The following is a 25,803-nucleotide window of genomic DNA, read 5'->3' on the forward strand; positions in this document are numbered from 1 at the left end:
GGGAGAAACGTATATAGATATACAGAGAGAGCGCACAGTAAAGAGGGTTTTATATGTAGATTATTCACTTACACACACACACACACACACACACACACACACACACACACACACCCCATACATACATAAGAAAGATGATGCATCTAAATGTGCTTATCTTTAGGAGAGTTGTCCGTTGTAAGCTTAGCATCAGTGCATCTCATCATGAAGGTCTCTGCACCACAGAGGAGATGCTGGGAGCAGTATTTCCAAAAGAGAGAAGCGGCCATCCTTTTCCAGAGATAGGCAAATGCATAAGCGGATGAGCGGTTCAAAACAGCGTCCAGGTGAATCTCTTGAGACTCCCCCCATTAGCGCCACAGACTGAGATAACTAGCGGGAACTTTCCAGAAGTTCTTGGGCTTTCTAGTGGAGTGGCTTCCAGGCAAGGTCTTTTGAGAGCCTCTCACTTAGATGTCACAGGCTAAGGTCACCTGGGACCTTTGCTACTGCAGCCCATCTAACAGGTGTGTCAGCCTCTCATGTCTTGTGTCACTTTCCTTCATCCTTGGAAAACATAGAGCGTCTTCTCTTTGAACACTAACTGATATAAATAAGTAATAGGTAATCATTTTTTCTTTTTGTGTATATATAAATGCTTTTATAATGAAAATATAGTACTTGTATAATAAAGCAATACATTAAAATGTCTTAAATATATAATGTATTAAATGTTTTGACTAGAGATGCCACAGAAGTTCAGAAGAGAGATATAAAACATCAAATGTAAGGGCACAGGGAAGGCTTCCAAGAGAGACCAACGTGTTCCAAACTGAATCTTGAGGGAGGTGAGGAGTTGCTTCAGGGTGAAGGTAAGAACGGGACAAGTAAAGGGAACAGCATGTGCAAAGGCACATGAGAGAGCTCTGCTTCTGAGCATCCCAACGTTGTTCAGTGTGATGGGACACATTGCAGCAAAGGAATGAGGTGAGATGAGGCTGAAGAGAGAAGCCAGAGGCCTCATCCTGGAGGGCCCTTATGCTAGTCTGTAAGTGTTGGATTTTTTTTTCCCTTGAAGGCAATAAGGAGTTACTGAAGAACTGGGAAATAAGTTGTGCTCTATGAATGTCACCGTAGCTGCACAGAGGGGAAGTGTGTAGGGGCTGGAATAGTGGAGGCCAGTCCAGAGAGCCAGGGAGGTGATGAGTCCTAAGGAGATGCCAGAAGGATGGGATCTGGGAGGGAAGAAGTTCTGCTGGGGGGTTGAGGGGATGTAGCAGGAGGTGGTCCATGGCTTTGTCCCTCTTATTCCCAAACTGGAGGGAGGGTGGTGCACTTCAATTGAAGGATGATAAATCAGACAATTTCAGCCAAGCCTGGAACTTACTTTAAAGGTAGAGTGGAAAGTGACATTTCAAGAGTTCCTACAGAAAGGAAGTCTGGGAGCCAAGCCCTTCCTTGGAATAAAAGCAGGAAAGTCACAGCACATCTAAGCGTAGTTTTCTTGGGTATCTTCCTAACCTGTAGGTGAAGCAATAGATTGTTCCAGCCAGGGACTGTTAGGTGTTTGTAATTGACCTCGGGCTTTTACTCAGGCCGGTTAGGCCTCTTTGAAGCCTCTCCTTTTACTAATTGGCTCCTCTGCCCAAGGACAGCCCTGCTCAGCCAAAGCATCTCAGCTCGAGAGGAGACACCGGGAGATGTCAGGCACAACCTCTTGTGACCAGGCTGTGTTGGAGGTGCTCCCGATGACTGTCAGGAAGAAGGGAAAACACAGCTGCAGGGCAAACCGGGCTCACAACAGGGCTTCTCAGGCACACGTGTGCGTGTGAACTACCTGGGATCGCACAGGACCGGGGCGGGGCCCGAGAGTCTGCATTTCTCACAAGCTCCCAGGTGGTGCTGAAGCTGCTCAGTTGTGGCTCATACTTTGGGAAGCACTGGCCTATAGGCAGTTGGAGGATGAGCCAGGAGGTTGGGGAGATGCTGAGAGGTACAGAAATTGACAATTGCTGTGCTCCATAGATTCACTGTATTTGTTCCATCTGCCCTGGAAAATGGACCTGTGTGGTCTAGTTTGGAAGACTGGAAGACATAAAGGGGAAAGAGATAAGAAATAAGGCTGCACTTTAGATACCTCAAAGGTCTGGCATTGTAATAGCAAGAAGACCATATAAGAAAATTAAGTAAGTAAATAAGGCATCTCTATTAGTTTTCTATTACTACGTAACCAATTGCTGCAAACTTAGTGGCTAAAAAAGATGCCCATTTAGTATCTGTAGGTCAGAATTCCAATTATGGGTGAGCTGGATCCTCTGCTCAGGGTCTCATCAGGCTGAAATTGAGATGCCAGCCAAGCTCCAACTCTCATCTGAGGCTTGGGGTCCTCCTCCAAGCACATTCATTTGGTAGAATTCACTTCCTTGCAGTTGTAGGACGAAGTCCCTGCTTTCTTATAGCTGTCAGCTGGGAATCACTCTCAGCTCCCAGGGGCCCCCTTGCCAAGTGGCCCCCTTTTGCTGTGTAACATAGCATAATCATGGGAGTGATACCCATTGTGGAAGGGAATGGGTCATTTGGGGCCATCTTGGAATTCTGCCAACCACAGCATCCTGTGACTAACACTTCACATTAGAGATACTTCAGCATACGTGTAATTTCTTCATTTACTCCCGTCAGGCTCTAAATCATCCTGTGATGATGGTCGTAGCAGCAGTAGCTTCCATTTGTGAGCACCGCTTATGTGCTGGCTACTGGACATATGCTTGGCTTATTTAATCCTATCAATAATCCTTAATAGTCTGTATCATTATAGATATCTGTATTTGGTCCATGAGGAAAGGGAGACTTGGAAAGTTTCAGTAATTTGGTTGGGGTCACCGTTTAGTGACCCAGTAACATTTGATAGTGTGGACTGAGTCCTCGTCGAGACCAACTGAGTGACTCAACCAGTGAGTTTCCTCCACTAGAGGTGGGGAGGTCTCTAAAGTTCCTTCCAAATTTCACACTTAAACTGTGAAGACTGCAAAGCAAAGTTTGCAGTAATTTCTCCCTTTCGGATCCAAGGCAAAGCAAAGTTTGTAGCACCATGAATGGTACAAGTGAGAGAGTTCACCAAAACTATTTTCACTGCAAAGGTGTCTCTTACCTGAGTGCTCCCTCTTCTCTGGTTTTGCTTCCACCTGCCTTTGCTGAACAGCTTTGCCAAAACCAAAGCCTGGCCCCAACTCCGTCTCCATCTCCAACTCGCCTGGTCATAGCTTCCAAGGCACCACCACCCCCAACCTGCCAACATGAAGTCTCAATGTGCTCCTGGAATGGTCTAAAGGAAAAACATAATTTAAGTGCCATGAAGATGACAGAATTGTCAGAATACAAGAAATCAACTGGTAAATTTTAAGATATCAGTCATGGCATGTTCTGTAACAGTATACAGATCACAAATACAAAAAAAAAAAAAAAAAAAAAGAGAGAGAGAGAGAGAGAGAAACAAGGAAAAGCTATCAGTGCCATCTTGTGGAAAGACCTATATTAAGATGTCCAAGGTAATCTGGCCACACCCCAGATCATAGCAAAGCCTCTACACTCAACACTGACATGCACCCAATAGACAGCAGGATAGCTGCAGTATTTGTTTGTAGGCAATGGTGCTGATCGGGAGAGGGTCCATTCTGATTGCTTGCTTCCTGTGTCGTAGCCAGTTATTATGTAATTTGTGTATCATCCCTAACTATACAAATAGCATATAAAACCCTCATACCTCCGATACCATATACACACAAAACCCACACCCGCACTATTCTGCTTGGTTCCTCTAAACAGCATGGTTCTCCAAATGTGGAAAATTTGTATTGACCTATCACAACACCCCATCCCCAACCAACACACACACCATAGACCACAGTTGCTTATAGTGTAACCCTTCCTTTGGGGGAAAAAAAAAAAAAACCTTAATTTTATTTCACTTCTTGAGTTTATTAGAAATTATTTCTCTTCTCTCCCTCTATCTAAATGGTCACATCTGTATTGGTTTCCTATTGCTACATAAGAAATTATCCCAAAGTGTAATGGCTTAAAATAATAAATATGTATCATCTCATAGTTTCTGTGGGTAAGAAATTTAACTGAGGCTTAGCGGGGTGACTCTGGCTCAGGGAATCAGGTGATTCTGGCTCTAATAATGAGGTTATTGTCAAGATGTTGGGCAGGTCATCTAAGGTCTTAATGGGGCCAGAGGATCGACTTCCAAAATAGCCAGTTCCCCTCTGTGATGTTGGTAGGAAGCCGGAAGCCTCAGTTCCTCACCACATGGATCCCTCATAAGACTCCTTGAGTGTCCTCACAACATGACAGTTGGTTTCTCCCACAGAAAGGCAAGGCACAAATCATAATATCTTTTATGACTGAACCAAAGAAGTCACATCATCATTTCCACAATATCCTACTGGATACAAAAACCGACCCTATCAATGAGGAAGAGGATTACACAAGACATGAGATGGTTCACTGGGGGGACATCTCTGAGGCTGGCTACTACAGTATCCCTTCTTAAACCCAATTTCCAGATCATCGACTCCCAGGTGTGAAATGTGTTTAGACAAAGGAAGATCAGAACATTTAAGATACTGAGAATTCTGCCTGCGGTCCAAGGGCCACCTAAACCCAAGCAATCCTTTGCCTTGGTGGGACACGGACCTACTTGGAGGAAGGAATTCTCTGACACAGGCTTCCCCTCTAACTACCACTGTTGTCAAGCCCTCAGGGAACTGGGGCCTTAACGTGAAAGACAACTGGGTCAAAACGTTCTTATCAGCTGGGGGAAGGGGGAGCTAGGATGCCCTAAAACTGTTCTGTGGAGCTCCCAAAGACAGTTACTTCCAGTATTTCACAACAGACAGAGAACAAAATAGAAGAAGACCCTGTCTTCATAAGACTGTTCTGGTAGTTCCCAACTGAAGCTTATCTTTGCCCCCATTGACTTCATTTGTGCTTATTATTGTTTAAATTTTCCATATAGATTATCTGATTGTCTTTGATGAATAATTTAGTACTTCATATATGCTATGAGAACAATTACTTTTGAGTCTAAATCCCCCCAAGTATGTTGTAAATTCTTTGAAGTCAGGGAAATTAAGCTTATTACTCAGCCAACCATCATTGTCAACAGATTGTTCTCCAGGAATATGTCCCCCTCAACACAGTCACATACACATGTGATCAAATACATGCACATGATAGGAGCAGAACTCTACAAAAAACAAGGCTTATTTATCCTTTTTTACAATTAGACTTAGCCAGGATCATGCTGACATAGTCTTTGTCTCCATAAAAGCATAGACTATGAAACGTACACCTCAAGAAGGTGCTACACAGCACTCAATTAGTCCTCAAACTCATGCAATTAAAAAGACACACACACACACCCCTCACCCCTGCAGGAAGAAAGATTTCCATCTTACCAGTCAAGAAGCTGCCCACTGCCTGAAGCCAATGAAGAACCATCACAGCCCTCCTCAAGTTCCTCCTTTCCTCTATAAAAGCAAGTCTCTCTCCTCTGTTCTCCAGGCTTGCATATGATTTGCCACAATTTGCTTGTCTGAAATTGCAGTTCTCTACTATTCTTTAATAAACTCATTTTGCTGGTTTAAGGGGAAAAAAAAAAGACACACAAACACACATTGTTTACATAGTCCTGGAGACTCACCTACACTCCCAGAAATGTACCTTCACAGTCCTGCCTATGCATTCTACTCACTGATTTTTTTTTTCATCCATTTAAGCATTTTTGAGCACTGTATGTCAGGCTCCACGCTACATGTGCAAAATGCAAAGATGGGATGATGCCGTTTCGGCTCTGACACAAACAGGTAACCCCAATCCAATAAAGTAACTGCTATACTAGGAGCACGTATTTATACAAGGTGAGATGGGAGTACAGAAAGAGCCTACATCTCCCTGAAGATGGGGTAGCATTTTACAGAAGAGAAAGGAAAAGCAGCTCAGTGTGCCTGGGGGCTGGGGGCCGGGGGCCACGTGCAGGGGGCTGACATTGTTAAGTTGCAGGGATCCTGGTGAAGAAACCAGCTGAAAAGATTTTTCCTTTCGGGTTGAGGCTCACTGGGCCCAAAATAGAAAATTAAATAGTACCCTTGACAGCAGAACACAGCCCAAGGCAGGGACCCTGGGCCCTCCCCACCCAGGGTCTGTTGGAAGCCAGGGGCAGAGCATTGGAGGGGGAGGAATTCCTACAAAGGTGGGTTGATGGATGCACTTCTGCCCCTGTAGAGACCCACACCAGGGGCAGAATCACTCACTGTTGGGGGGTTCAGGAGAGAAAAGAATCTCTGTCTCCCCCAGAAATGTCTTCCCTCTGGAGAAGGTGGGTTTTGAGCTGAATCTCAGGGAGGCAAGGAAGGGGCCTTAGGGTGGTGGGTAGAGATGTGGGAAGTTCTTCCCTGACAAGTGGAGGGAGCAAAGAAAGACGAGCAAGGAGAAGGGACTGAGAAAAGTTCAACCTGAAAGGAGCAAATGCTGGAGCCTTTTCTCCAGGGGCCAGGCCACCAGAAACACTGGAGAGCAATGGATTGAGAGAAGTTGCTGGGAGGGAGAAGCAGGTGACTGGTGGCTGAGAGGCACAGCAGGGAAGCAAGGAAAGGAATCAACTGGGATGAGCTAGATAGACTGACAGGGAGTGGTGTGGGAAATGGGAGTGCAAACAGGAAGGGTTTAATCAGGGCTGTGATTGTAGGAAAGGGTAGATTTGGCAGCTCCCAGAAGCTGGGGAGAGGAGGTGGAGGCACTGCTTCAGAGCTGTCTGGGTAAATTGTCAGTGCATTTATTCCTCTTCATTTGCTGGAGCCAAATGTGTGTGTCATGGGTAGGTGGGGACAGAGGGAGGGAAATAACATCTTCATGGCTAAGTACCCTAGGCTTGGAATGAGAGAGACCTTGGCTCACAGCCCAGCTACTTACTAGCTGTGCGCGCTTGGCCAAGTTAACCAACTTCTCTAAGCCTCAGATTACTCATGTGCAAAAGGGATACAGAAATACCTTCCACATGTGGCTCTTCCAGAAAGCACCTGGCACAGGGCCTGGTACATAAGCAAATTCAACAAGGGTTAACAATTTTCATAATTATAATTAGTCTGCATCACTAGAAGCACATTGTTCAAATGAGGATATGAGCCAGTCACATCACAGCTAAGACACTGTGTTCAGATGCAGTTCCCCACCTTCCCCACCTTCTATGAAGGACACAGATAAGCACTCGCCTCCCCAGGGGTGGGTGACTCAAAGAACCTGGAAATCAGGAACTATGATGAGAAATTAAGAAATTCTGCAACTGTGTAACCCAGCTGAGGGGCTTGAGGATGGTTATGTAAAGAGGCGGTAACCTTCCGTGAGGCGGTAACCTTCCGTGTAACTTAGAATACAATACTGTTTTGTTAAAGACTCTGGAGTCAGGCTGCTTGGTTTCAAATCCCCGGCCATCAGTCATCTCATGGTCAAATTCCTGAAACTCTCTGGGGCTTCAGTTTTCTCATCTGTAAAACAGAGTTAATTAGATTACCTACCTCGTAAGATTATTATGGTAAGTAAATAAGTTAATACATGTACTTAGAATAATACCTGGCACATAGTAAATGCTCAATTTGTTAGTTCTGTTGTTGTTGTTGTTGTTGTTGTTGTTATTATTATTATTATTATTATTATTATTATTATTATTATATAATTACTATCCTGGGTAAAATTTCAGGGCCCCAGATGGCAGCAACATTTTTTTTTTTTGGTTTTTTTAAAATAATTCCAGCAGTGGAAAAATGAGAATAGTCCCCTGTAGAGTAGTGATTCCCGCTAACTGGACGAGTTCAAAAGGTCGCTTGTCAGAGTCATTGTAGAGGAGATTCCTCCTCCAAGGCGGATGTAGATTTGCCATCTCCTGGGCATCCATTGTGAAGAAAGACAAGGCCAGGCCCTCAGAGCAGCAGGGGCAGTTGGCCAGTGATGCAATAACTCCCACCGACCGCCAGGGAGCAGCAGAGTCCGACCCCGGGTTGCTTCATCCACAGAAAACAATTCTGAATTTCTTCTAGGTTTTCCTCCTTTGCTGTTTGCGTGACCCACCAATCTCCATGCGCACCGCTGCAGTAATCCCGCCCATTATTGGCTATCCAACCAATCAACAAGTGTCCTGCTTGGGGCCGAGCGGGCGGCTCCTCTCAGTCACTCAGAGCCCGGAGTTCGGTGTTCCAGCCCCGCCCCTAGGCGGGTCGGCCAATCCCCTGCGGCGGAGCAGGACGTCACCGGGCTGTCCCCCCCGAGACCACGTGGTTCCAGGAGGCCCCTGTGCTAGTGCTAGGTAGGTGGAGGGTTACCCGGCCCCGGAAGCGGTGGGCGAAGCGGGAGGGGCCGGCCTCGCCCCCGGTACCCGCTGTCCTGTGCCCTTCCCCAGTCATGGGCGTGCAGCCCCCCAACTTCTCGTGGGTGCTCCCCGGCCGGCTCGCGGGGCTGGCGCTGCCCCGGCTCCCCGCCCACTACCAGTTCCTGCTGGACCATGGTGTCCGGCACCTGGTGTCACTGACGGAGCGGGGGCCCCCGCATAGCGACAGCTGCCCCGGTCTCACCCTGCACCGACTGCGCATCCCAGACTTCTGCCCGCCGGCCCCCGACCAGATCGACCGCTTCGTGCAGATAGTGGACGAGGCCAACGCCCGGGGAGAGGTCAGCAGGCGGGATATGTGCCTGGAGGGAGGGACCTGGAAGGGGTCAGCGGGGACACGGGCGGAGCCGGAGAGTTCAGGGCCGGGAATGACTTAGCTGGATTCGGAGAGAGATTGGAGGAAGACCATGGGCCCAGAAGAGTGCAACCAGGACTTAAAACGAAGGGGAGCGGAGCGGGGCGGTAAGGGGAAGGAGTGAAAAAGGGGCCCAGCAGTGTGAATTGGGCTCCAGGAGAGGGAAGGAAGAACCAGCTAATTTTATGAGTCAAGAAGGAGAAAGGGTGGACAGACTTGGGAGAGATGGGGGTTGAACTCAGGGGCTATTGGGCAGCTGGGCAGTCTACAGGACAAGGCTCTGAGCAAATGGAGTGAAGCCACATATATAATTTTAGTTTCCAGCAACCACATTTTTAAAAGGTAAAAAAAAAAGCAGGAGAGATTCATTTTGATAATATAATTTAACCCAGTAAGTCCAAAATGTTATCAACATATAATGAATATAAAATTAATTCTTAACAGGATATGTTCATTCTTTTTTGTACTACGTCTTTAAAATCTGGTTACATTTTACATCACATATCAATTTGGACTAGCAGCATTTCAGGTACTCAGTAGCCACACATGGCCAGTGTCTTCTGCACTGGACAGCGCAGGCAGAGGGGGTTGTGTGAGGCAGACAAGAAGCCCAGAACTGGAAACCAGCTACTTAGAAGAAGGTGATTGGTGGCCTCTAAGCCACCAAGTATAGGACAGCCCTCCCTGATTTGGATGTCACTTCCTGCCCCTGAGAGCCTGAGGTTTTTGCAGAGTCCTGGTCCTAACCTAGAAGGAGCACCTACAGACAGGAGACTAGCCCAAGTAAGGAGCAGGAGAGTGTTGGGAGGGCGTCGGTCTCCACCCCATCCGGCTCCCACATTCACAGGCGGTGGGGGTGCACTGTTTCCTGGGCTTTGGCCGCACCGGCACCATGCTGGCTTGTTACCTGCTGAAGGAGCGGAAACTGGCTGCAGGAGACGCCATCGCTGAGATACGGCGCCTTCGACCTGGCTCCATCGAGACCTATGAGCAGGAGAAAGCAGTCTTCCAGTTCTACCAGAGAACTAAATAAGGGACCTCAGCATCCTTCTGCCAGGGCCCCGTTGCCCTGACCTGTGCATTAGATGGGGCCAGAGACTAAAAGTGGACTGAAAGTGCCAAGCCCTCCAGCACCCAGCTGGCTTAAGAGACTGAAGCGGCCCTTCCCTGCAGGCAGGTCCTGGTCGGAGGAATGGCTGGAGCTGCATTGATTTGAGGGCTGGGGGGCGTCCCTCTGCTGCTGCTTTGAATAAATAACTTAAGAAACAGCTCACGTTGCATAGCACTTGACAGTTTACAAAGCACTCCCAAACGTCCACTTATTTGAGCCTCACAAAAGCCCCATGATATAGAAAGGCAGAAGGGCCAGCCCTGTCCTTTGGATGAGATGGCTATGGTCATCACTTCTGGAAAGTGGAAGTATGGGCCAGGACTACAACACACATCTTCAGCCTCTTAAAGATGCTTAAGCTCTTTTTTTTTTTTTTAATTTTATTTCATCAGGTCTTTTTTTAGGGGGGAGAGGGGGAGGTAATTAAGTTTATTACATTTATTTATTTATTAACAGAGGTACTGGGGATTGAACCCAGGACCTCGTGCATGCTAAGCACACGCTCTACCACTGAGCTATACCCTCCCCCCTGATCTCATATATCTGCTCTTTGATGATATTTGATGTGTCTTCAGGGGAGCTGGTCAATGAAAAAGAAACAGATCCCCAGCAGCCCAGAGTCTGTGATGCTCACAGGCCAGGAGGGCCCCTGTGGACACAGCCCCTCACGCATGTCCCACACTTGGCATCCCTGTAGCCATCTCAAGACAGTGAAGGCCTGGATGCTGTGCTCGCTGGTGCCCACCATCTCCATCTCCCAGGGACTGGGTGCCTCCCCCAGCCTGGGCTGCTCAGCTTACCCATGACTTCCAGCCCATTATGCTTCCCCATGACTTCAGGCTGTGGAATCCCAGCACTGAGCCCCTCTGGGCTGTTATGTGGAGGATATTTGATGATTAAGTGAAGAGGTTCAGGGCTACAGATCTTGGCCGTGTATGTCAGATGTTCCCTTCACTCCTGCACTGGATCCCATCCTAGCGGCACCACCCCCTACCTGTGGCTTCGAGAGAGAAGATGAATGGGATAGTCCAGCCAAGTGGACTCTGCTATAATTCCTACCTGAATTCCTGTCCTCTCTTCGGCCATGGCAGGCCAGGCTGGATAAGGTAGAAACTCATCATGAAATGTGTGCTGAATGCCTGAGTGTACCAGGCTTTATTAGATGCAGGGGCTGTCCAGCTGAATGAGACATGATTCACAGCCTCCTGGAGGAGTCCAGCCATATGGAATAGGTACCGTGACAGGCGTGCATTCCGGATTCAGCAGAGGCAGAGTGGGGAGGCATGGGTTCTACTGTAGACCCCATCCTTTTTAGTGTAGACCACCACCAGGCCCAAGTTACCTGCTCCTCATCGCCATCTTCTCCCTTCCACTGCCACCTACCCAAATCAATCCTCAGGTGTATTAGCCAGAGTCTTACCAATCTGGGAGCAGATGGCTGTAAGATGCTCCCCCTTTTCCTCTGTCAGATCTGGGTAATCAGTTACTTCCCTCTGTTCCCTTGATTCCCACCCAGCCTACCCAGGTGGAGACATCTCCTAAAGAGAAGAACCCACAATTCCAGGCATTCAGGCTGCCACAGAGGTGTGAGAAATGGTGGGAGAGGAAGCACCAAAACCCAGACCCACCTCTCATCAAAATCTCCCCACCCTGCCCACCCACCTGCTCCTTCCACAACCCCACGACCTGCTCTGTTTCTTGATGCAAACCGCAGGGAATATGATTGTATGTGTGTGTACATGCAAGTGGTGGGGCAGGAAGAGTGTGAATGGCCCGTTCCCTGGATCCCTTCCCTCCACTTAGCAGGATGGGGACAGAGAGGTGGCAGGCTTGAAGCTGCAACCCAGAGTTCACATCTCTGCTCTGATCCCGACCTGCTGGAGTCACACAACCAATCCTCATGCTTTCTGCCCTTCCATTGCTATCTGGCTCCATCCCCCCATATCTGCACTGCAGGAGAGGAATCTGCCCTCCCCTTCCTCCCAAGCCTCCTTCACTGGAGACAGAAAATTTTTCCAACCCCATTAAAGCCCTGTGTGCAGCCTCCATCCCCATAATTTAAGCAGGTCTCCTCTGCCTCAAGAGTTCCTCTGGGAAATAAACATGTAATTATGTGCTTAAGGAAATCGGTTTTTAAATAAGTAAGAGTTGACTTGAAATGAACAACTCTGCCCTTATCCTTCCATCTACCTTGGGAGGTTAGCCCGAGGCTCCCTTTGGGCTCATTCCCACCCCCAAATCTTCTGCCTTCCCACCGCCCCTCTTTGTATATGGCCACCAATGAGGGATTGCAGACTAGCTGTGACCCTTCCCCATTCTGCCCCACACTGAGATGACAGGTGTGAGGAACGAGCCACCTCCACCTACAACCTCTGTATTGCATCAGAGCAGACTTGCTCAGCCCCAACTTGCGGCTGGGTAGCTCTCTGTTGGAGCCATCCAGTGCTCTGTCGGGTGTTCAGCAATATCCCTGACCTCTACCCGTTAGATGCCAGTAGCATGCCTCTCTCCAAAAGTGGGACAACCCAAAGTGTCTCCATATGTTGCCAAATGTCCCTCAGGAGGACATAATCAGCCCAGGTTGAGAACCACTGCTTCAGACCGACAAACACCGGAGGCAACCATAGGCCTTCATTTCCTGTGGGAGTGGAGGTGGGAACGTACTTGGAATTTCTCCTTTGAGTACATGCATCTTGATAGGGGAGAAAGGGCCAAACACTGTTACCTTTTCGAGTAATGTCTGGGATCTATCCTCAGTCCCTCCTCTCTCCCCCGGCTGGGTTTCTAAGAGAGTGATAGACACCATTAATTTTTTACTTTCAGGAGGGCTTTATTCTCAGTGTAGCTGTAATACTGGCTTCTGCCGCCATGTTTGTTTGGGTTTTTTTTTTTAATTTTGGGATTTTGGGTGGGGGCAGCGGAGGTAATTAGGTTTATTTATTTATTTTTTAATGGAGGTACTAGGGATTGAACCCAGGACCTCGTGCATGCTAAGCACGCACTCTACCACTGAACTATACCCCCTACCCCCATGTTTTTAAAGTTTCATTCATGTTTATTCTCTGGCATGTGATCTGAGTTCCCTGCTGAATGGAGGCTTTTCTACATGGAAGACATCCCTCCATATCACCTGGGTTCTGCACACGTCACCTCTTGGGTTCCTGTCCCAGAACATGGGTCTGATGCAGAAGTCACTGGAGTCAGGACCAGAGGAGCCCTTCTTTGGGACCATTCCCTGGCCTGGTTCTCCCACCTCCACTTCACCTGCAGCATGCTCAGACCAGGGTCCTTTTGCTCTCTGGGCTATAGGTTCCATGACTACCTCTCAGGCCATGAGTGCCAGCACACAGCTTCCCTGCTGCAGAGATAGGTCTACGTCCTGCGTACTCACTGCGGCCACCCCTCACCTCCCTTGGAGGTCTGGCTTCGTCACCCTTACAGCCACTCATAACATCCTGTAGGGCGGCTCATTGCCGATCATCCCCTGGCTAAGAGGTCTGCTCCTCCTGCACACCCGCCCCCCACGGCCCCCCAGATCAGGTCTTCCCAGGGCAGTGATGAACATGTCACCTGGGGCAGGGATTTGATCCAAACCATAAACCATTTCCCAGAATGAACTGCACTCATCTGCCAAGTTTCAAATAGAACCTGCTGTTTGTATCTTCCCACTGTTCCTAAGAAACAAATGTGGTCTCACTGAATTGCTTCCTCACAAAACAGTATCAGTTATTTCTAACACATTTCATGCTCTGTCGTGACTATTCTTTGCTTACTTGTATGATTAAAATTGTCATCATTATAAAGCACCTACCACACAGCAGGTGTTTATAACACAGGTTGAGCAATTTTATCCTTACAGTCACTCTGCAGAGCAGGTATTTACCCCTTTGTATAGATGAAGGAGCTGAGGTTAAATGCTGTACCTCGCACACAGTGAAGGAGCCTCACACATAGTAAAAGAGCTGGGATCAAACCCAAGTGGGAACTCCAGACTCACGCTCCTTCAGCCAGAAAACCCCACCTGCCCAGACCTCCCCCTGGTTCCAGTTACACAGGGGAGTCAGTTTTCATGATCAGAGATTGGCCTCAAGGGCTGTCTTATCAGCAAAGCCTTCAACTGTCCATCTCTTCATCTTCGTAGGAGGCCGAAGACCTACCCAGCAGCACTGGAGTTGCAGGCTGCTGTTTAGAATGCAGCCTGAGGGGGAGGGTATAGCTCAGTGGTAGAGCGTGTGCTTGGCCTGCACAAGGTTCTGGGTTCGATCCCCAGTACCCGCATTAAAAACTAACTAAATAAAAACCCAATTACCTCCCCTCCCCCCTTAAAAAAATTTTTTTAACGCAGCCCAATCATCCAAGTCCGAAACAGTGACACTGATTCATCAGGGCACTTGTGTCACGTCCGTTATTGACTAATTCAGAGCATGCGGATGTCCTCACCCAGCATGACAGTCTTGGGGCACATGTGACTGGCAGGGAGCCCTCGAAAATGTCTTTTTATGTCTGAGGATTTATTAAAAACCCAAAAGTCCTTTCTGGTTGTGTTGTTGTTGTTTGGGCCCTTAATGTATGCCAGGCACTCTGCCAAGAGCTTTGTAGACATTATCTCATTGAGTCTTACACCCTATGACAAAGGTCCTATTATAATGACCAGTGCACAGATGAGTAAACAGAGGCCCAGAGAGTCTAAGGAGCACACCCGGAGTCACTAGGTTCAAGCTTGAGTTTGTCTAAGTAAATATAAACTGCCTTCCCTCTTGGGAACAGAGAGAAGAGACTTGGTTGTAATTAGAAGTTATGTAACAGCATCTCGTGTTCCCTAGAATCGAGGCCCTTGGCTCACGGGGCCATCCGTGGGGCTCTGAGACCACACAGCTCCCCAGCGCTGCTGCCCCAGGCCTGGGCAGCCCTGCCCTGACTTAAGAGCGTTGACCTGGCAGCGCAGCCGTCCCCCTGAACAGGCTTCTGCCTCCAACCTCCTGCACCATCAAAAATATAGTCCCCCAATGATTTCGAAATTAGTTGCATAAGCACTTCTTCCATGACTTTAAAATTTTTCTCCAACTATTATGGATTCAAGGAAGACTCTTGAGAAGGCAGCTGGCTTGTCCAAGCCAGCAGAAATCTGAGAAGCACTTCGGTGCACGCCCATGCCCGAAGTTGATGACTTATTTGCAATTTTGATGACTGAGTCCTTTGTGCCAATAAATTGCTTAAATTGCTCCAACCGCTCTCCCCTGCTGTTTTTCCCCTGACTTGTTCTGTCATCGTGGATATGTGATCATGAAACAGATTGGTGATGTCACCTCTGAGTTTTCATTTTATGGGATTCATTGCAGAAAACGGTTCTGGGATTTATTTCACCAAGCATTTGTAATAAACACACCACTGCTTCTTCTTTACCAATATTTATTGAGTAATTCAGCTTCAAGCCCAAGGTTGGCCATTCAGGATGTAGTGGGTATAGCCCTCCGGACAGGTGACACTGCTCACCTCCTCCCTTAGGTTTTATGTGCCCTTGGGCTCCCCCAGCCCCACCAGCCCCACCCAATGCAAATTCACCAATTGGTTCATTTTCTTTAGGTAACTTTTTTGAGATCTAGTCAGGGCTGGGTGCAATCTAGGGCGTAGAATAGAATTAAATAAAGTAACCACACTGGGGTCAAGCCCACAGGCAGAACCGTGTCATTATTGACCCTGACCTAGAAGGCCCCGAGGAATCCAATTGTTAGAACAGGCAGACAACTAGATGTGAGAAGAGAAAGGGGGATGCAGACCAAACTGGACAGAAAGGAGAGACACAGGCCAAATGCAGGAAACCATGTATCATGTAACACCAGGTGTCCCTGGGCAGGGAAAGAAAAGCAGGAACCTCTGGGCTGATAAGTGTTCACACCTTTTGAGGTGATAAGTGGCCTGGAGACCAAGAGAGAAAGATGATTTCTTTGTCGGAATTTCCAGTGTCCAAATATAACCTTTTGCTCATTATGCCCTCATTTCCATAAAATCAGCCTTGCAGATCAGTAGTCCCTGTCATACACCAACACCATGACACTTCCGATCCAGACTAAATAAGGACAAAAATCCCCCCTCCATTTGGGAAGGAGGAGTTGGGATGATAATCAGGGAACACAACCCCAGACCCTTCCCTCCCTAATGAATATTCTGCCCATTCATTTTTACAGTCTACGTAACTAACTTGCCAAGGAACTCAGGGCAACTGCTCACCTGAGCCTGCCCGCTCTCCCCTTGAGAGTGTACTGTCCATCCCTTAATAAATCCCCACTTTACTTTCTTAACCTCCACGTCTCCTCTCTGAATTCTTTTTGGGACGGAACAAGAACCCGGGCACTGGCTACGTCGGGCAACACTTTCCCTTTCTCCATCTCCGTCCTCACCTAATTCACTCCCCTCCCCTAGAGCCCTTGTTCTCTCTGCACTCCCTGTGTCAGGGTCCCCAAGACCACCCTCAGGTTTGATGATTGGTTACAAGGACTCACAGAAAGTCTGTTATCCTCTCCATTACGGTTTATTGCTGTGAAAGGATACAGTTTACAATCAGCAAAGGAGGAAGGCACGTGGGGTTGCACAAGCTGTGCTTCGTTCTCCCTGCTGTAACGTGCGACGACACATAATACTGCCAACCAGGGAAGTTCCCCCGAGGCAGGGTTTTTGTTGGGGGTCAGCCAGGTAGTCAGGTATGCAACACCTGCGTGACTGAACTTAGCTTCTTGGTGTCCAGCTCCCACAGAGGAGCTGATATGGATGGTCCAAACCAGCCTCAGGATGTAAAACCGGGCAATCAGCACACCACTCTGTTAGCAGGCTGTCCGGCCTGGCCCAAGGTCTCAGGTATGCAGACACCCTTATCAGGCAGGATATTACAAGAGCTCAAAGGTCATCTTGCAGGAGTGGGTCAAGGGGAAGTCCTGAAGACCTTTGGGAACGTATAAAGTTTGGGCAACTCAGACCTGCTGAATTAACCCTTTCCTGCCTGTTACCAGATGCTTTCTGCTCTCTCTACATGACAGTCTGGGCACGTGCTATTCTTGTTACTAAACAAAAGTTCAAGGTTTATTGCAGGGCTGCGCAAGGAGGACAGGCAGCTCGTGCTCCAGAAACCCAAACTCCCCGAAGGTTTTGGAGGAAAAGTTTTTATAGGCAAGATTTGGGGTGGGGGCTGCAGGGTGGGTGACTTTCTCCTGACTGGTTGGTGGTGAGGTAATAGGGATCTTGAGCTCTGCCTGAAGTTGCCATCCTGCACCTGGGTGGGGGCCCTAGTTCCTGCAGAAGAGCTCAAAGACGTTGTTATGTATATTCCTTGAGGAAGAACCAGAGCCCTGCCCCAAGGCTGTGCTATTGTTTCTTGACTGCTCCTCCCTGGTCTCTGTATCCCCTCCCTTCCCTGATTAGCACTGTTTGAACCTGTCCTTTGGAACTCAAGGAAGGTCAAGGAGGCTGAATGAAGCCTATTTCTTACAAACAAGACATGGGGGGCAAAAAGGATTTGTACCAGGGAGGACCCCACCGGGTCCTGCTCTGTTTCATTCCCTTTGCCTGAGATGACTTGTTCCCCTGCTCTGCCTAGCTCCCAACTTCTACCCTTCCATTGGTCTCAGTTTAACATCATTTCTGAGGAAAGGTGTCCAACCACCCAACATACACTCACACATATTTCCAAAGCATCTGTCCTACTTTGCAGCCCTCTGCTCATCTATGATTCATTTAGTTGTTTAATTTCTCTTTCCTGCTAGAGACTAAGGGTGGTTCCCATACCTGCAGCATCCAGTACAGTGCCTGACACATGGGTGCTCAGTAAGCACGTGGCAGCTGACTAGCTGTCATGCTGTCACCTGCCTGGGTACCTGCGCACAGATGCAGAAATGGGAAGAAAAGGACAAATCTAGGGGATGTATAACCTAGTGTGGGATACATGACACATGAACACCCCTAAGTGTGTGTGCAAAGATGGATACAATTAGAAAAGATGCAAAGCATAAATACTTAAACAATGCTGGAGTGATGGCTGAAGAGATAAGAAGACTGTGTCTGGTGAAATTCAAAAAGTTGGAGCTTCAATGAAATGCGGTGGTGTGTGGTCAGACAGCCTAAAATGTTGGATGATATGAAAAACACTAATGTTACATGTCAAGTACAGAGTCCACACTTAGACAGGTGGGCAAGATGAATGGGTGGCAGTGAGGGAGAGGGAAAGATGCAGGGAATCAACTGGCATGGATGAAGCAGAAACCTCAACCAGTGGCTAGCAGAAGACACACGGTTAGATTGAGGTGGTGAGAGGCAGCAGAAACTCACACCAAAGAGTTAGGATTGTATCTGATCCACAGTGTGGCGTCACCACCGGCATCTGAGCAGAGGACATGTCACTAGGTTCCACTTTTCTGCAGTTACACAGGGACAGAACAGCCCCATTGCTTAGCAGCAGCACAATGCTTAATGATTTAACACCGCCAATGAGGAGACAGGGTCTCTCTGCGGCCGATTTTCACGACTTTTCAAATGATCAGAGTTAAGTAAGAACATGCTTTCCCTGCTTGCTGGAAGTTAATGACTTTAATGCTTTGCAAAGGAAAGTAAAAGGGCTGTTAAGCCAGAGTGCTCACCCTCTGGGCTCGCAGATTATGATTTTTTAATGCTTTTCAAATGGGAAAGGATCTCGCATGAGTGTCATCCCTACATGCTAGAAATGTGTGGCTTTCAGATGGCAGCTGCACCGGCTCCTGCACACCCTGCTGCTCTGGCGGCTTCACTGGCCTCCCATTTTGCATCTTGGACTGTTGACCTGATTCAAAGGCCCACAGGTGTGGTGACCCCTGGTGATGCATTCAGCCCAATATTTCTCCCTGTGGTCCCAAGGCCAAAATATACCCTGTGAGTTCAAACTTTCTCCTTCAGCTGCACCCCGACTACCCAGCCCTCCCTCCCATTACATCCATCCCCTTACCTTCAAAATTGTCTTCTTTTCTCCAAATAGTGGTCGATTTGTCAAACACAGAGGAGCCAAACAGACCAGATGGCATATTCTCCTGTAAGTAGAGGGCATGGTGTGTGCCAAGAGGGGACCCCAAAGACAGCTGCCAGCATGGGAACACGCAGGGTCTCTTAGGCATCAAGGTGGCTACAAACACCAGAGGGGCTCTGGGTCCCAGGGATCTCCTGGCCGGCACTCTCCAGCCGGAGATCCAGAGAATACAGACCAGCCTGGGCACCCAGGGAGCCCTCTCCTGCCTCTCACAGGAGCCTGCAGAGCTCAAGGTGGGACTGGGCAGGGAGGGTGACCCTGGGTATCCACACTTTGCTCTTGAGTCCCGAGGTTCTGGATCTGGCCTGAAACGTATACTCAAGACCTCCCAGGAAGGGGAGGAGGCTGCAGATGCGGGGAGAACTCCAGGCTGGTGCAGCAGTCAGGCTGCACCCTTGAGAGCTTGAGAGTGAACCTCAACCCACCCCAACCCACTTCTGCTCATGTGGTAACCTGGAAGCCACAAAGGAAGACTGATGGGGGAGCAGGGGACCGGAAGGGCATTAGGGAAATGCAAATTAACATAATAAGGCAGGATTTGATATACATCAGGTTGGACACACACATATACCAGATCTCAATACACCAAAGGTGACCAATCTAAGAGAAAATAAAAACTCTCAGATTTGCTGAGGGGTATGTAAGTCAGCACAACACCTTTAGGGAATACAATGGCGAGCTCACCTGAAAATCCAGCCACTTCACTTTTTTTTTTAACTTTTTATTTTTTAATGGAGGTACTGGGGATTGAACCCAGGACCTTGTGCATGCTAAGCACGCACTCTACCACTGAGCTATACCCTCCCCCACTTTATTTTTTATGTATGTTCTGAACAAATTCTGCATGTGAGCAACCTAGAAACATACATCAGGCTGTTCATTTATTCATGAACTCAATATAAATTTACTGAGCACCTACTATGTGCCAGGTACATTTCTAGGGGCTCAAAAGTAAGCATACACAAAACCCCAAAGTCTCTGTTCTGATGAAGTGTGGATGCGGCATTGTTTAAATAGCCAAAAACTGCAAACAATCTAAAAATACATTGTTAGGAGGATGGATAAACACGGAACTAGATATGCAAGCATCAGCATAGATTTATCTTGGAACCAATGTTGTGTGCACAGGAAAGAAGCGTGCAGAATATTAGGTACAGAATACCATTTATGTAAATAAAAACAAACAAGTCTATAAATTGTTTGTGGATACATACATATGCTGTACAAATAAATGGTTTGGATACCCACCAGACAGGATCTCCGCCCTCTCCTGGAAGACAAGGAGGTAAAAGAATAAGAAGGAGCATGTCAAGTGTAACTGGAATGTTTTGTTTCTTAGAAAGAAAACATCTGAAGCAAATATATGTGTTAAACTGTTAGCATTGTGTATTCTGGACGTTAAGCGTACAGATGTTGCTTTAGCAACCTGGGTCTTTTCTGCTTTTAGTTCAAGATGGAGATGTTTTGGTTTTGTCTTCCCTTCAAATTTCAGAAAATATTTGGAGGAGAGGAGGATTAAGACCCGGGGGCTGGAGTGCACCCTAAAGACACCTCAGGGATCCTGTCCTCAGCAACGACTACCTGCCAGGCCAGGGGACCACGAACTAGCAGAGAGAAGGGCAGAGTCCGCCGGCTGCGCCTTGGCTGCGTGGCGCCCCCGGGGGCCAGACCAAGCTGGGCCTCTCGGTAGGTGAGAGCACAGAGCTCCGGAAACGCCCAGGCTGCCGTGGGAGTGGAAATTGGTTTAACCGCTTTGAAAAGCAGTCTGACACTACCTAGTCAAGTGGAAGAAGCACATACGCTATTACTCAGAAATTCCGATTTTAAAGTCTTGCCTTAGAGAAATTCTCAAATGTGTGCCGAAGGAGACGTGTGCAAATGTTCTTTGCAGCGGTGTTGATAATGGCCCCAAATCGAAAATGGCACCATTATCCATCATTAGGAGAATAAATAAAGTTAGACTTTGTATCCGATGAAATACTGTGCCACGGTGGGAATGACAGCCAGAGCCACGTGTCAGCATGAGTCCAGCTCACACAGCCTGCCGAGCTGCAGAATCCTCCCACAGTAAAAGACCATTTACATAAAATTTAACTATGCCAGCAATGCTCTGTATTGTTGATGGGTACACATGCATGTAATGAAAGTATTTTTTAAAAAATGAGAATGACAAATACCAAATCCAAGAGTTCCTTCTGGGAAGGAAGAGAGGAGAACAGAATTGGGGAAAGGGGGGGTGGGGGGTCTCCAGCTAATTCAGAACTGCTTTATTCCTTTAAGAAAGACAAAAATCTGAAGCATATATGGCAACATTGTAGAGTTCTATAGAGCTGGGTGGTGGATACCCAGATGTTTCCTATGTTATCTGTTACACTTTTCTGAGCCTTTAATAGCCACACACACACACACACACACACACACCCCTCACAGAGGGCAGGGGTGGGGGACGGGAGGTGGTGGAGGGGGGCAGAGCCTCGGAGGCAAAAGCAGTTGAAAGCCCTGAGGAGAGGAGCTGTGGTCTCTAGCCGACCTGAAGGATCATCTAGTAAGAGAAGCAGGTGGCTTCAAATGAGGCCAGGAAGGGGGAGAGGGCGCCCCCTGCTGGGTGTTATAAAAGGGGTGTGTTGTATTCTCAGTGCAATAGAGAGACACTGCAAGTCTCAAGCAGAGCAGAATTTACCATGGGTCCATTTATGTTCTGAGAGGTCAACTGGTTTTTGTGTGTGAAATGCATGGGAGGGCAAGAGCAGAGCGGGGAAGGAACTAAGAGGCTTTCACAGTAATGCAGGCAAAAGAGATGGGGAGTGCCAGGATAACGGAGGCAGTAAAGTGGGGAGGATCGGTGTATGTGAGATATATTTTGGAGAAGAACCAACAGAACTGAGGAATGACTCTGAAATTTTTCTTTGAGTAACTCGTGGTGGTTCTTCCTGGGATGAGAAAACCTGGGGAGGAGGGTGGGGACCATGAGAGGGCAGTTTGTATGTTTCTTCCCCACAAGGAGGAGAGGCATGAAGGGTTTTATTTTAGATATGTTACATTTCCATCAGTTGCCCAAATGGGGGTGAGGTCAGGTCAGGAGATCTAAATTTGGGGTTGCCCTACACCATTTAAAGCCATGGGACTAGGGAGGCAGTGGAAAAAGTGAAGAGATCAGAAGAGGGAGGGAGGGGAGGGGAGAGGAAGGGAGGGGAGGGGAGACAGCCCAGCTCTGAACTCTGAGGAGCCCTACGTTCAGTGTCCAGAGAGGAGGATCAAGCAGAGACTAAGCAGGAGGAGCCAGAGAGGTGGGAGGAAGATCAGGAGTAGGGGACTGATGGATGCCCAGAAAGAAATGTGTTTCAAGAGGGAAGTGGCTCTGACTGTTGGAAACGCTGCTGAGGAGCCAGCTAATCAGAGGGTGGGGAGCGGTCTTCGGGGCTGGCCACACAGGAGTCACTGTGACTGGGACAAAGGCAGTTCAGCAGTGTGGTGGGGGCTGCAGCCAGATCACCGGAGACTGAGGTGTGGGCCGGTGAGGGTGGGAGGCTCTTTTGAGAAGCTTGGCGGTAAAGGGAGGAGAGATGTGGGGTGGAAGCTGAAAGGGATGAGGAGGGCGGAGGGCGATGTTGAGGTGGTATTTGTGCGAGTCCACCTGCAGGTGAAGAGAATCCAGTGGAGAGAGAAATTGGCAGTGGCGGCAGTGGAGGGTACGAAAGCAGGGAGGAGAGGAGAATGAACCCAAGCTGCACAGTGAACGCAGCAGAGCCAGGATCCTCACTCAGGAATGTCCGACTCCAAACACCATACACTTTCCCAGATACCACATCCCCCTTTTTGGTTTTTATTTGCTCACAGGCATCCAACTCCCAGGGCCCAGTGCACTAAATCCTTTACCACCCCCCCCCCAAATACACATGTCTGTAGCCTTCCTGTTTCCGTCAGGTTCTGTGTCTGCCAGGGAACTGGAGGGGAAAATAAGCAAACTGAAGAAAATTAAATCTGACCTATTTTATGTGTTCTGCATAAATGCATGAAATAGATTATGTTTGACAATGGTAAATAGAGAACCCCCCAAAATCCAATTTATTGCTTTAATTATATATGCTTTTCTCCCTCAATCTCCAGGGAAGAATGTGCCTCCACCTGTTACCAGCCCCTTCTACAGAGCCATTCCCTGATTTCTAAGGCGGCTTTTGGTGACCACAGGCTTCTCGTCAAGGCTGCCCTAAGCTGAAGCACAACTGCAAACATTTAAACGTGCAACCCAGGGAAATGCGTGCATGGAGGAATGTAACAGGTAAGTATACAATTAAAGGTAAGGAAGTAGAGGGGTAGTGTTGTGATTCAAAGGAACGACTGAGAGTAGATGGAAGCCCCCTCCCGCCTCCCCACGCAAGAAATTGACCATCTCCCACTGCCAGGAAGGAAGGAATAGAGACACTGAATTATTTGGATACTGGCTAGCTCAGAGTCAGCCAAGCACCTTTAGGTGGGGGGCTCTCACCATAAAACCCACTTATTTACGAGTAAGAGAATGGAGGGTGAGAGGACCTGGAAAAGGGCAGACAGAGTGACAATTCAGCAGCCATCTCGCTGGCTGTCTCTGAGCAGGACCAGTGAGAGGGGGGGCCTCCGCTCTATCTCAGTGTCAGTCCCACACGTATTTGCTGAGCACACGCTCTGTGCCAGGCACTGAAGGCTCCGCAGAGGACAAGGCAAATGTGCGGGGGCCCTCAGAGAGCTTGCGGGCCTGGGCAGGGGAAGGCACAATGCCAGGCGGATGTGCTAAACGCTGAGACAGGTGTATGTGCAGCGAAGCCAGCCTGGGTGGGGGGCGGGGGTCAGGAAGGAGCTTCCAGAGGAATGGTTATAGAAACTGAAATCTAAGACATGACTGGGATTTAGGTCAGGCTGACAGTGAGGGCAGGCAGTGGGGAAACTGCAAACATCGGAAATACAAAGCACATGTGCAGGCACACCTACAAGATCCCTGTTATCCGAAAGGGCAGGGTATGGGAACATTCTCGCTGGGCTGATTTGCATTTTGGGGCAAATCAGAGTCATGACCCCAGATTCCTGACGTGCATGGCTGGGTGGTGAGTGGTGCTGCGGACAAACACAGGGAACGCTGGAAGCGGACCAGGGTAGAAGGCAGAGGCTGCGTTCAGTCTTGGGCTTGAGAAACCTCTGAGCCCTCTGGTAAGCAGTTTCCTGTCTTAAATGCAAGGTTATGGCCTACGCTACAAAGACACATCTGCGAGTCGTTCATTGCATTAGAAGCGATCGTTCAAACCACAACCACAGATGAGAATGTTTAGCGAGAGACTGTGAGTGAAAAGAGAAAAGGGTTCGGGACTGGAGTCGGAGGAACTTCTTCAAAGCCCCTGGAGGAGGGAGCAGGGCTTGCAGAGAGTGGGAAGGAGTGGCCAGAGAGCCCGGAGGAAAACCAGGAGAGGTGTCAGTCCAGGGTTTAGGGAAGGAGGGAGCAATCAGCAGCAGGCAAACAGAATGTGCGCCGAAACCTGTCCACGGGATGTGCTGGAGACGTGAAGGGGACTGAAGCCAGACTGCGGCGAGGTGAGGGATGAATGAGAGGGGAGCAGATGGAGACAGGAGACTACACACCGGCGTCTCCCAGACCCTTTCGCTTTGTGGCACATAGAGAAGTTGTGTTTCCTTGGAACATTGGGTCATTGAACAAGGCTGCCCCCTGCTAGCAGTGTGGCCCCACCCAGGTCCCCTGAGGACTGAGATGATCAATATCTTCTAACACCTCAACCATTTGAGACACCGCAGCGCTCAGAACCCCACCTGGGAAAGGCAGCCATACACCTCTTTGAAGTCTAGGGACTGTGAATGGGGCTCGCGGTGAGTGTGGAGTCCAGAGAAGGGATGCTGGAATGGTTTGGTTTGAAGATGAAAGAGATTTGAGCATCCTTCAGAAGCATCTATGGGAAAGATCCAGTTGAGACCACGTGACCAAACTCAAGGGAGAGAAGGTTCATATAGCATTGGTACCACAAGGCTCCTGCAAAGATATAAGGGTGAGTGTACAAGATACTGTGTGTGCACAAGTTTAATCTTCTCCACGATCCTAGAAATCAATGTCCTTTTTGCCATGTTACAGATTTAAAATCTGAGGTTAGTGAGATTAAGTCACCCTGTGCTCCCTCTGCTGCTTAGTAAGTAGCAGAAGCAGGATTAGAACCCAGCTCTTTCTGACTCCAGAATGTCTAAAAATTATACTTTGGTGTATCTTGAAAGCTCTTACTGTGCCAGGCCTGGAGACGCAAATATGAATTAGCCCTTGGCTCTGGGAAATCACAGACTGGAGTTAGAGCGAGACAGTAAAACAAATATAATTCGGTGTGATAAAATAGGATAATGGATGCATGAAAAAAAATGCTTTAAGAAGCACAAAGACTACGCTGAGTATATGTCTGTCTCCTCCTGAGCTCCCAGAGGCAGGGATGGACTGCTCATTGAGCAAGAGCTAAAAAATAAAGCATAAAGCTTGATGGATGAATCCAGATGCGCTTTTCAGTATTAACAGACTCCCCCCCCGAGGGCAGTTGTCCATGTAGCCACAAGGGGTCGCTGCAGACCTGATGCAAACGTTTCTATTGCCCCGTGGAAGCTCCCTCCAGGTCTGTAGAAGGGAAAGGCGAAGAGAGTGAGGACTAGATACCTCCTGGCGTTTTCTGCCCCCTGCAGGCCAGGCCCAGAGATGCAGTCCCAGTCTGGCTCCACCTTCTCTGGACTCCTAGTTTTTACAGCATCTGTCCTAAATACTAGGCTTTTGATAAATTTCCTCAGTTTGTTCTCTCTTCCAGACCTTAACCCAGAGAAATGATGTCAAGTCTTTCCTTTGGCCTCCAGTCTCAGCTCGGGAC

At 48.4% G+C, this 25,803-nt stretch overlaps 1 protein-coding gene, 1 long non-coding RNA gene and 1 other non-coding gene across 3 annotated transcripts; 2 read left to right on the forward strand and 1 right to left on the reverse strand.

Annotated features, from left to right (window-relative positions):
• Positions 1-686: 686 nt before the first annotated feature.
• Positions 687-8,080, reverse strand: LOC105086531 (uncharacterized). The gene is made up of 4 exons (XR_836929.3): positions 7,609-8,080; positions 5,439-7,523; positions 3,128-3,301; positions 687-2,064 (listed from the first exon to the last, which is right to left on the reverse strand). It is a non-coding gene; the product is annotated as an uncharacterized LOC105086531 (long non-coding RNA).
• A 220-nt stretch (positions 8,081-8,300) lies between these two features.
• On the forward strand, positions 8,301-10,042 carry DUSP23 (dual specificity phosphatase 23). Its single transcript, XM_010977053.3, has 2 exons — positions 8,301-8,700; positions 9,622-10,042. The coding sequence occupies exons 1-2, from the start codon at positions 8,434-8,436 to the stop codon at positions 9,805-9,807; spliced, it is 453 nt and encodes a 150-aa protein (XP_010975355.1). The 5' UTR covers positions 8,301-8,433; the 3' UTR covers positions 9,808-10,042.
• A 4,049-nt stretch (positions 10,043-14,091) lies between these two features.
• Positions 14,092-14,163, forward strand: TRNAA-GGC (transfer RNA alanine (anticodon GGC)). The gene has a single exon. It is a non-coding gene; the product is annotated as a tRNA-Ala (tRNA).
• The last annotated feature ends 11,640 nt before the right edge of the window (positions 14,164-25,803 follow it).

The sequence above is a fragment of the Camelus dromedarius genome, chromosome 23 (assembly GCF_036321535.1).
Source record: "Camelus dromedarius isolate mCamDro1 chromosome 23, mCamDro1.pat, whole genome shotgun sequence".
Classification (NCBI taxonomy): domain Eukaryota; kingdom Metazoa; phylum Chordata; class Mammalia; order Artiodactyla; family Camelidae; genus Camelus; species Camelus dromedarius.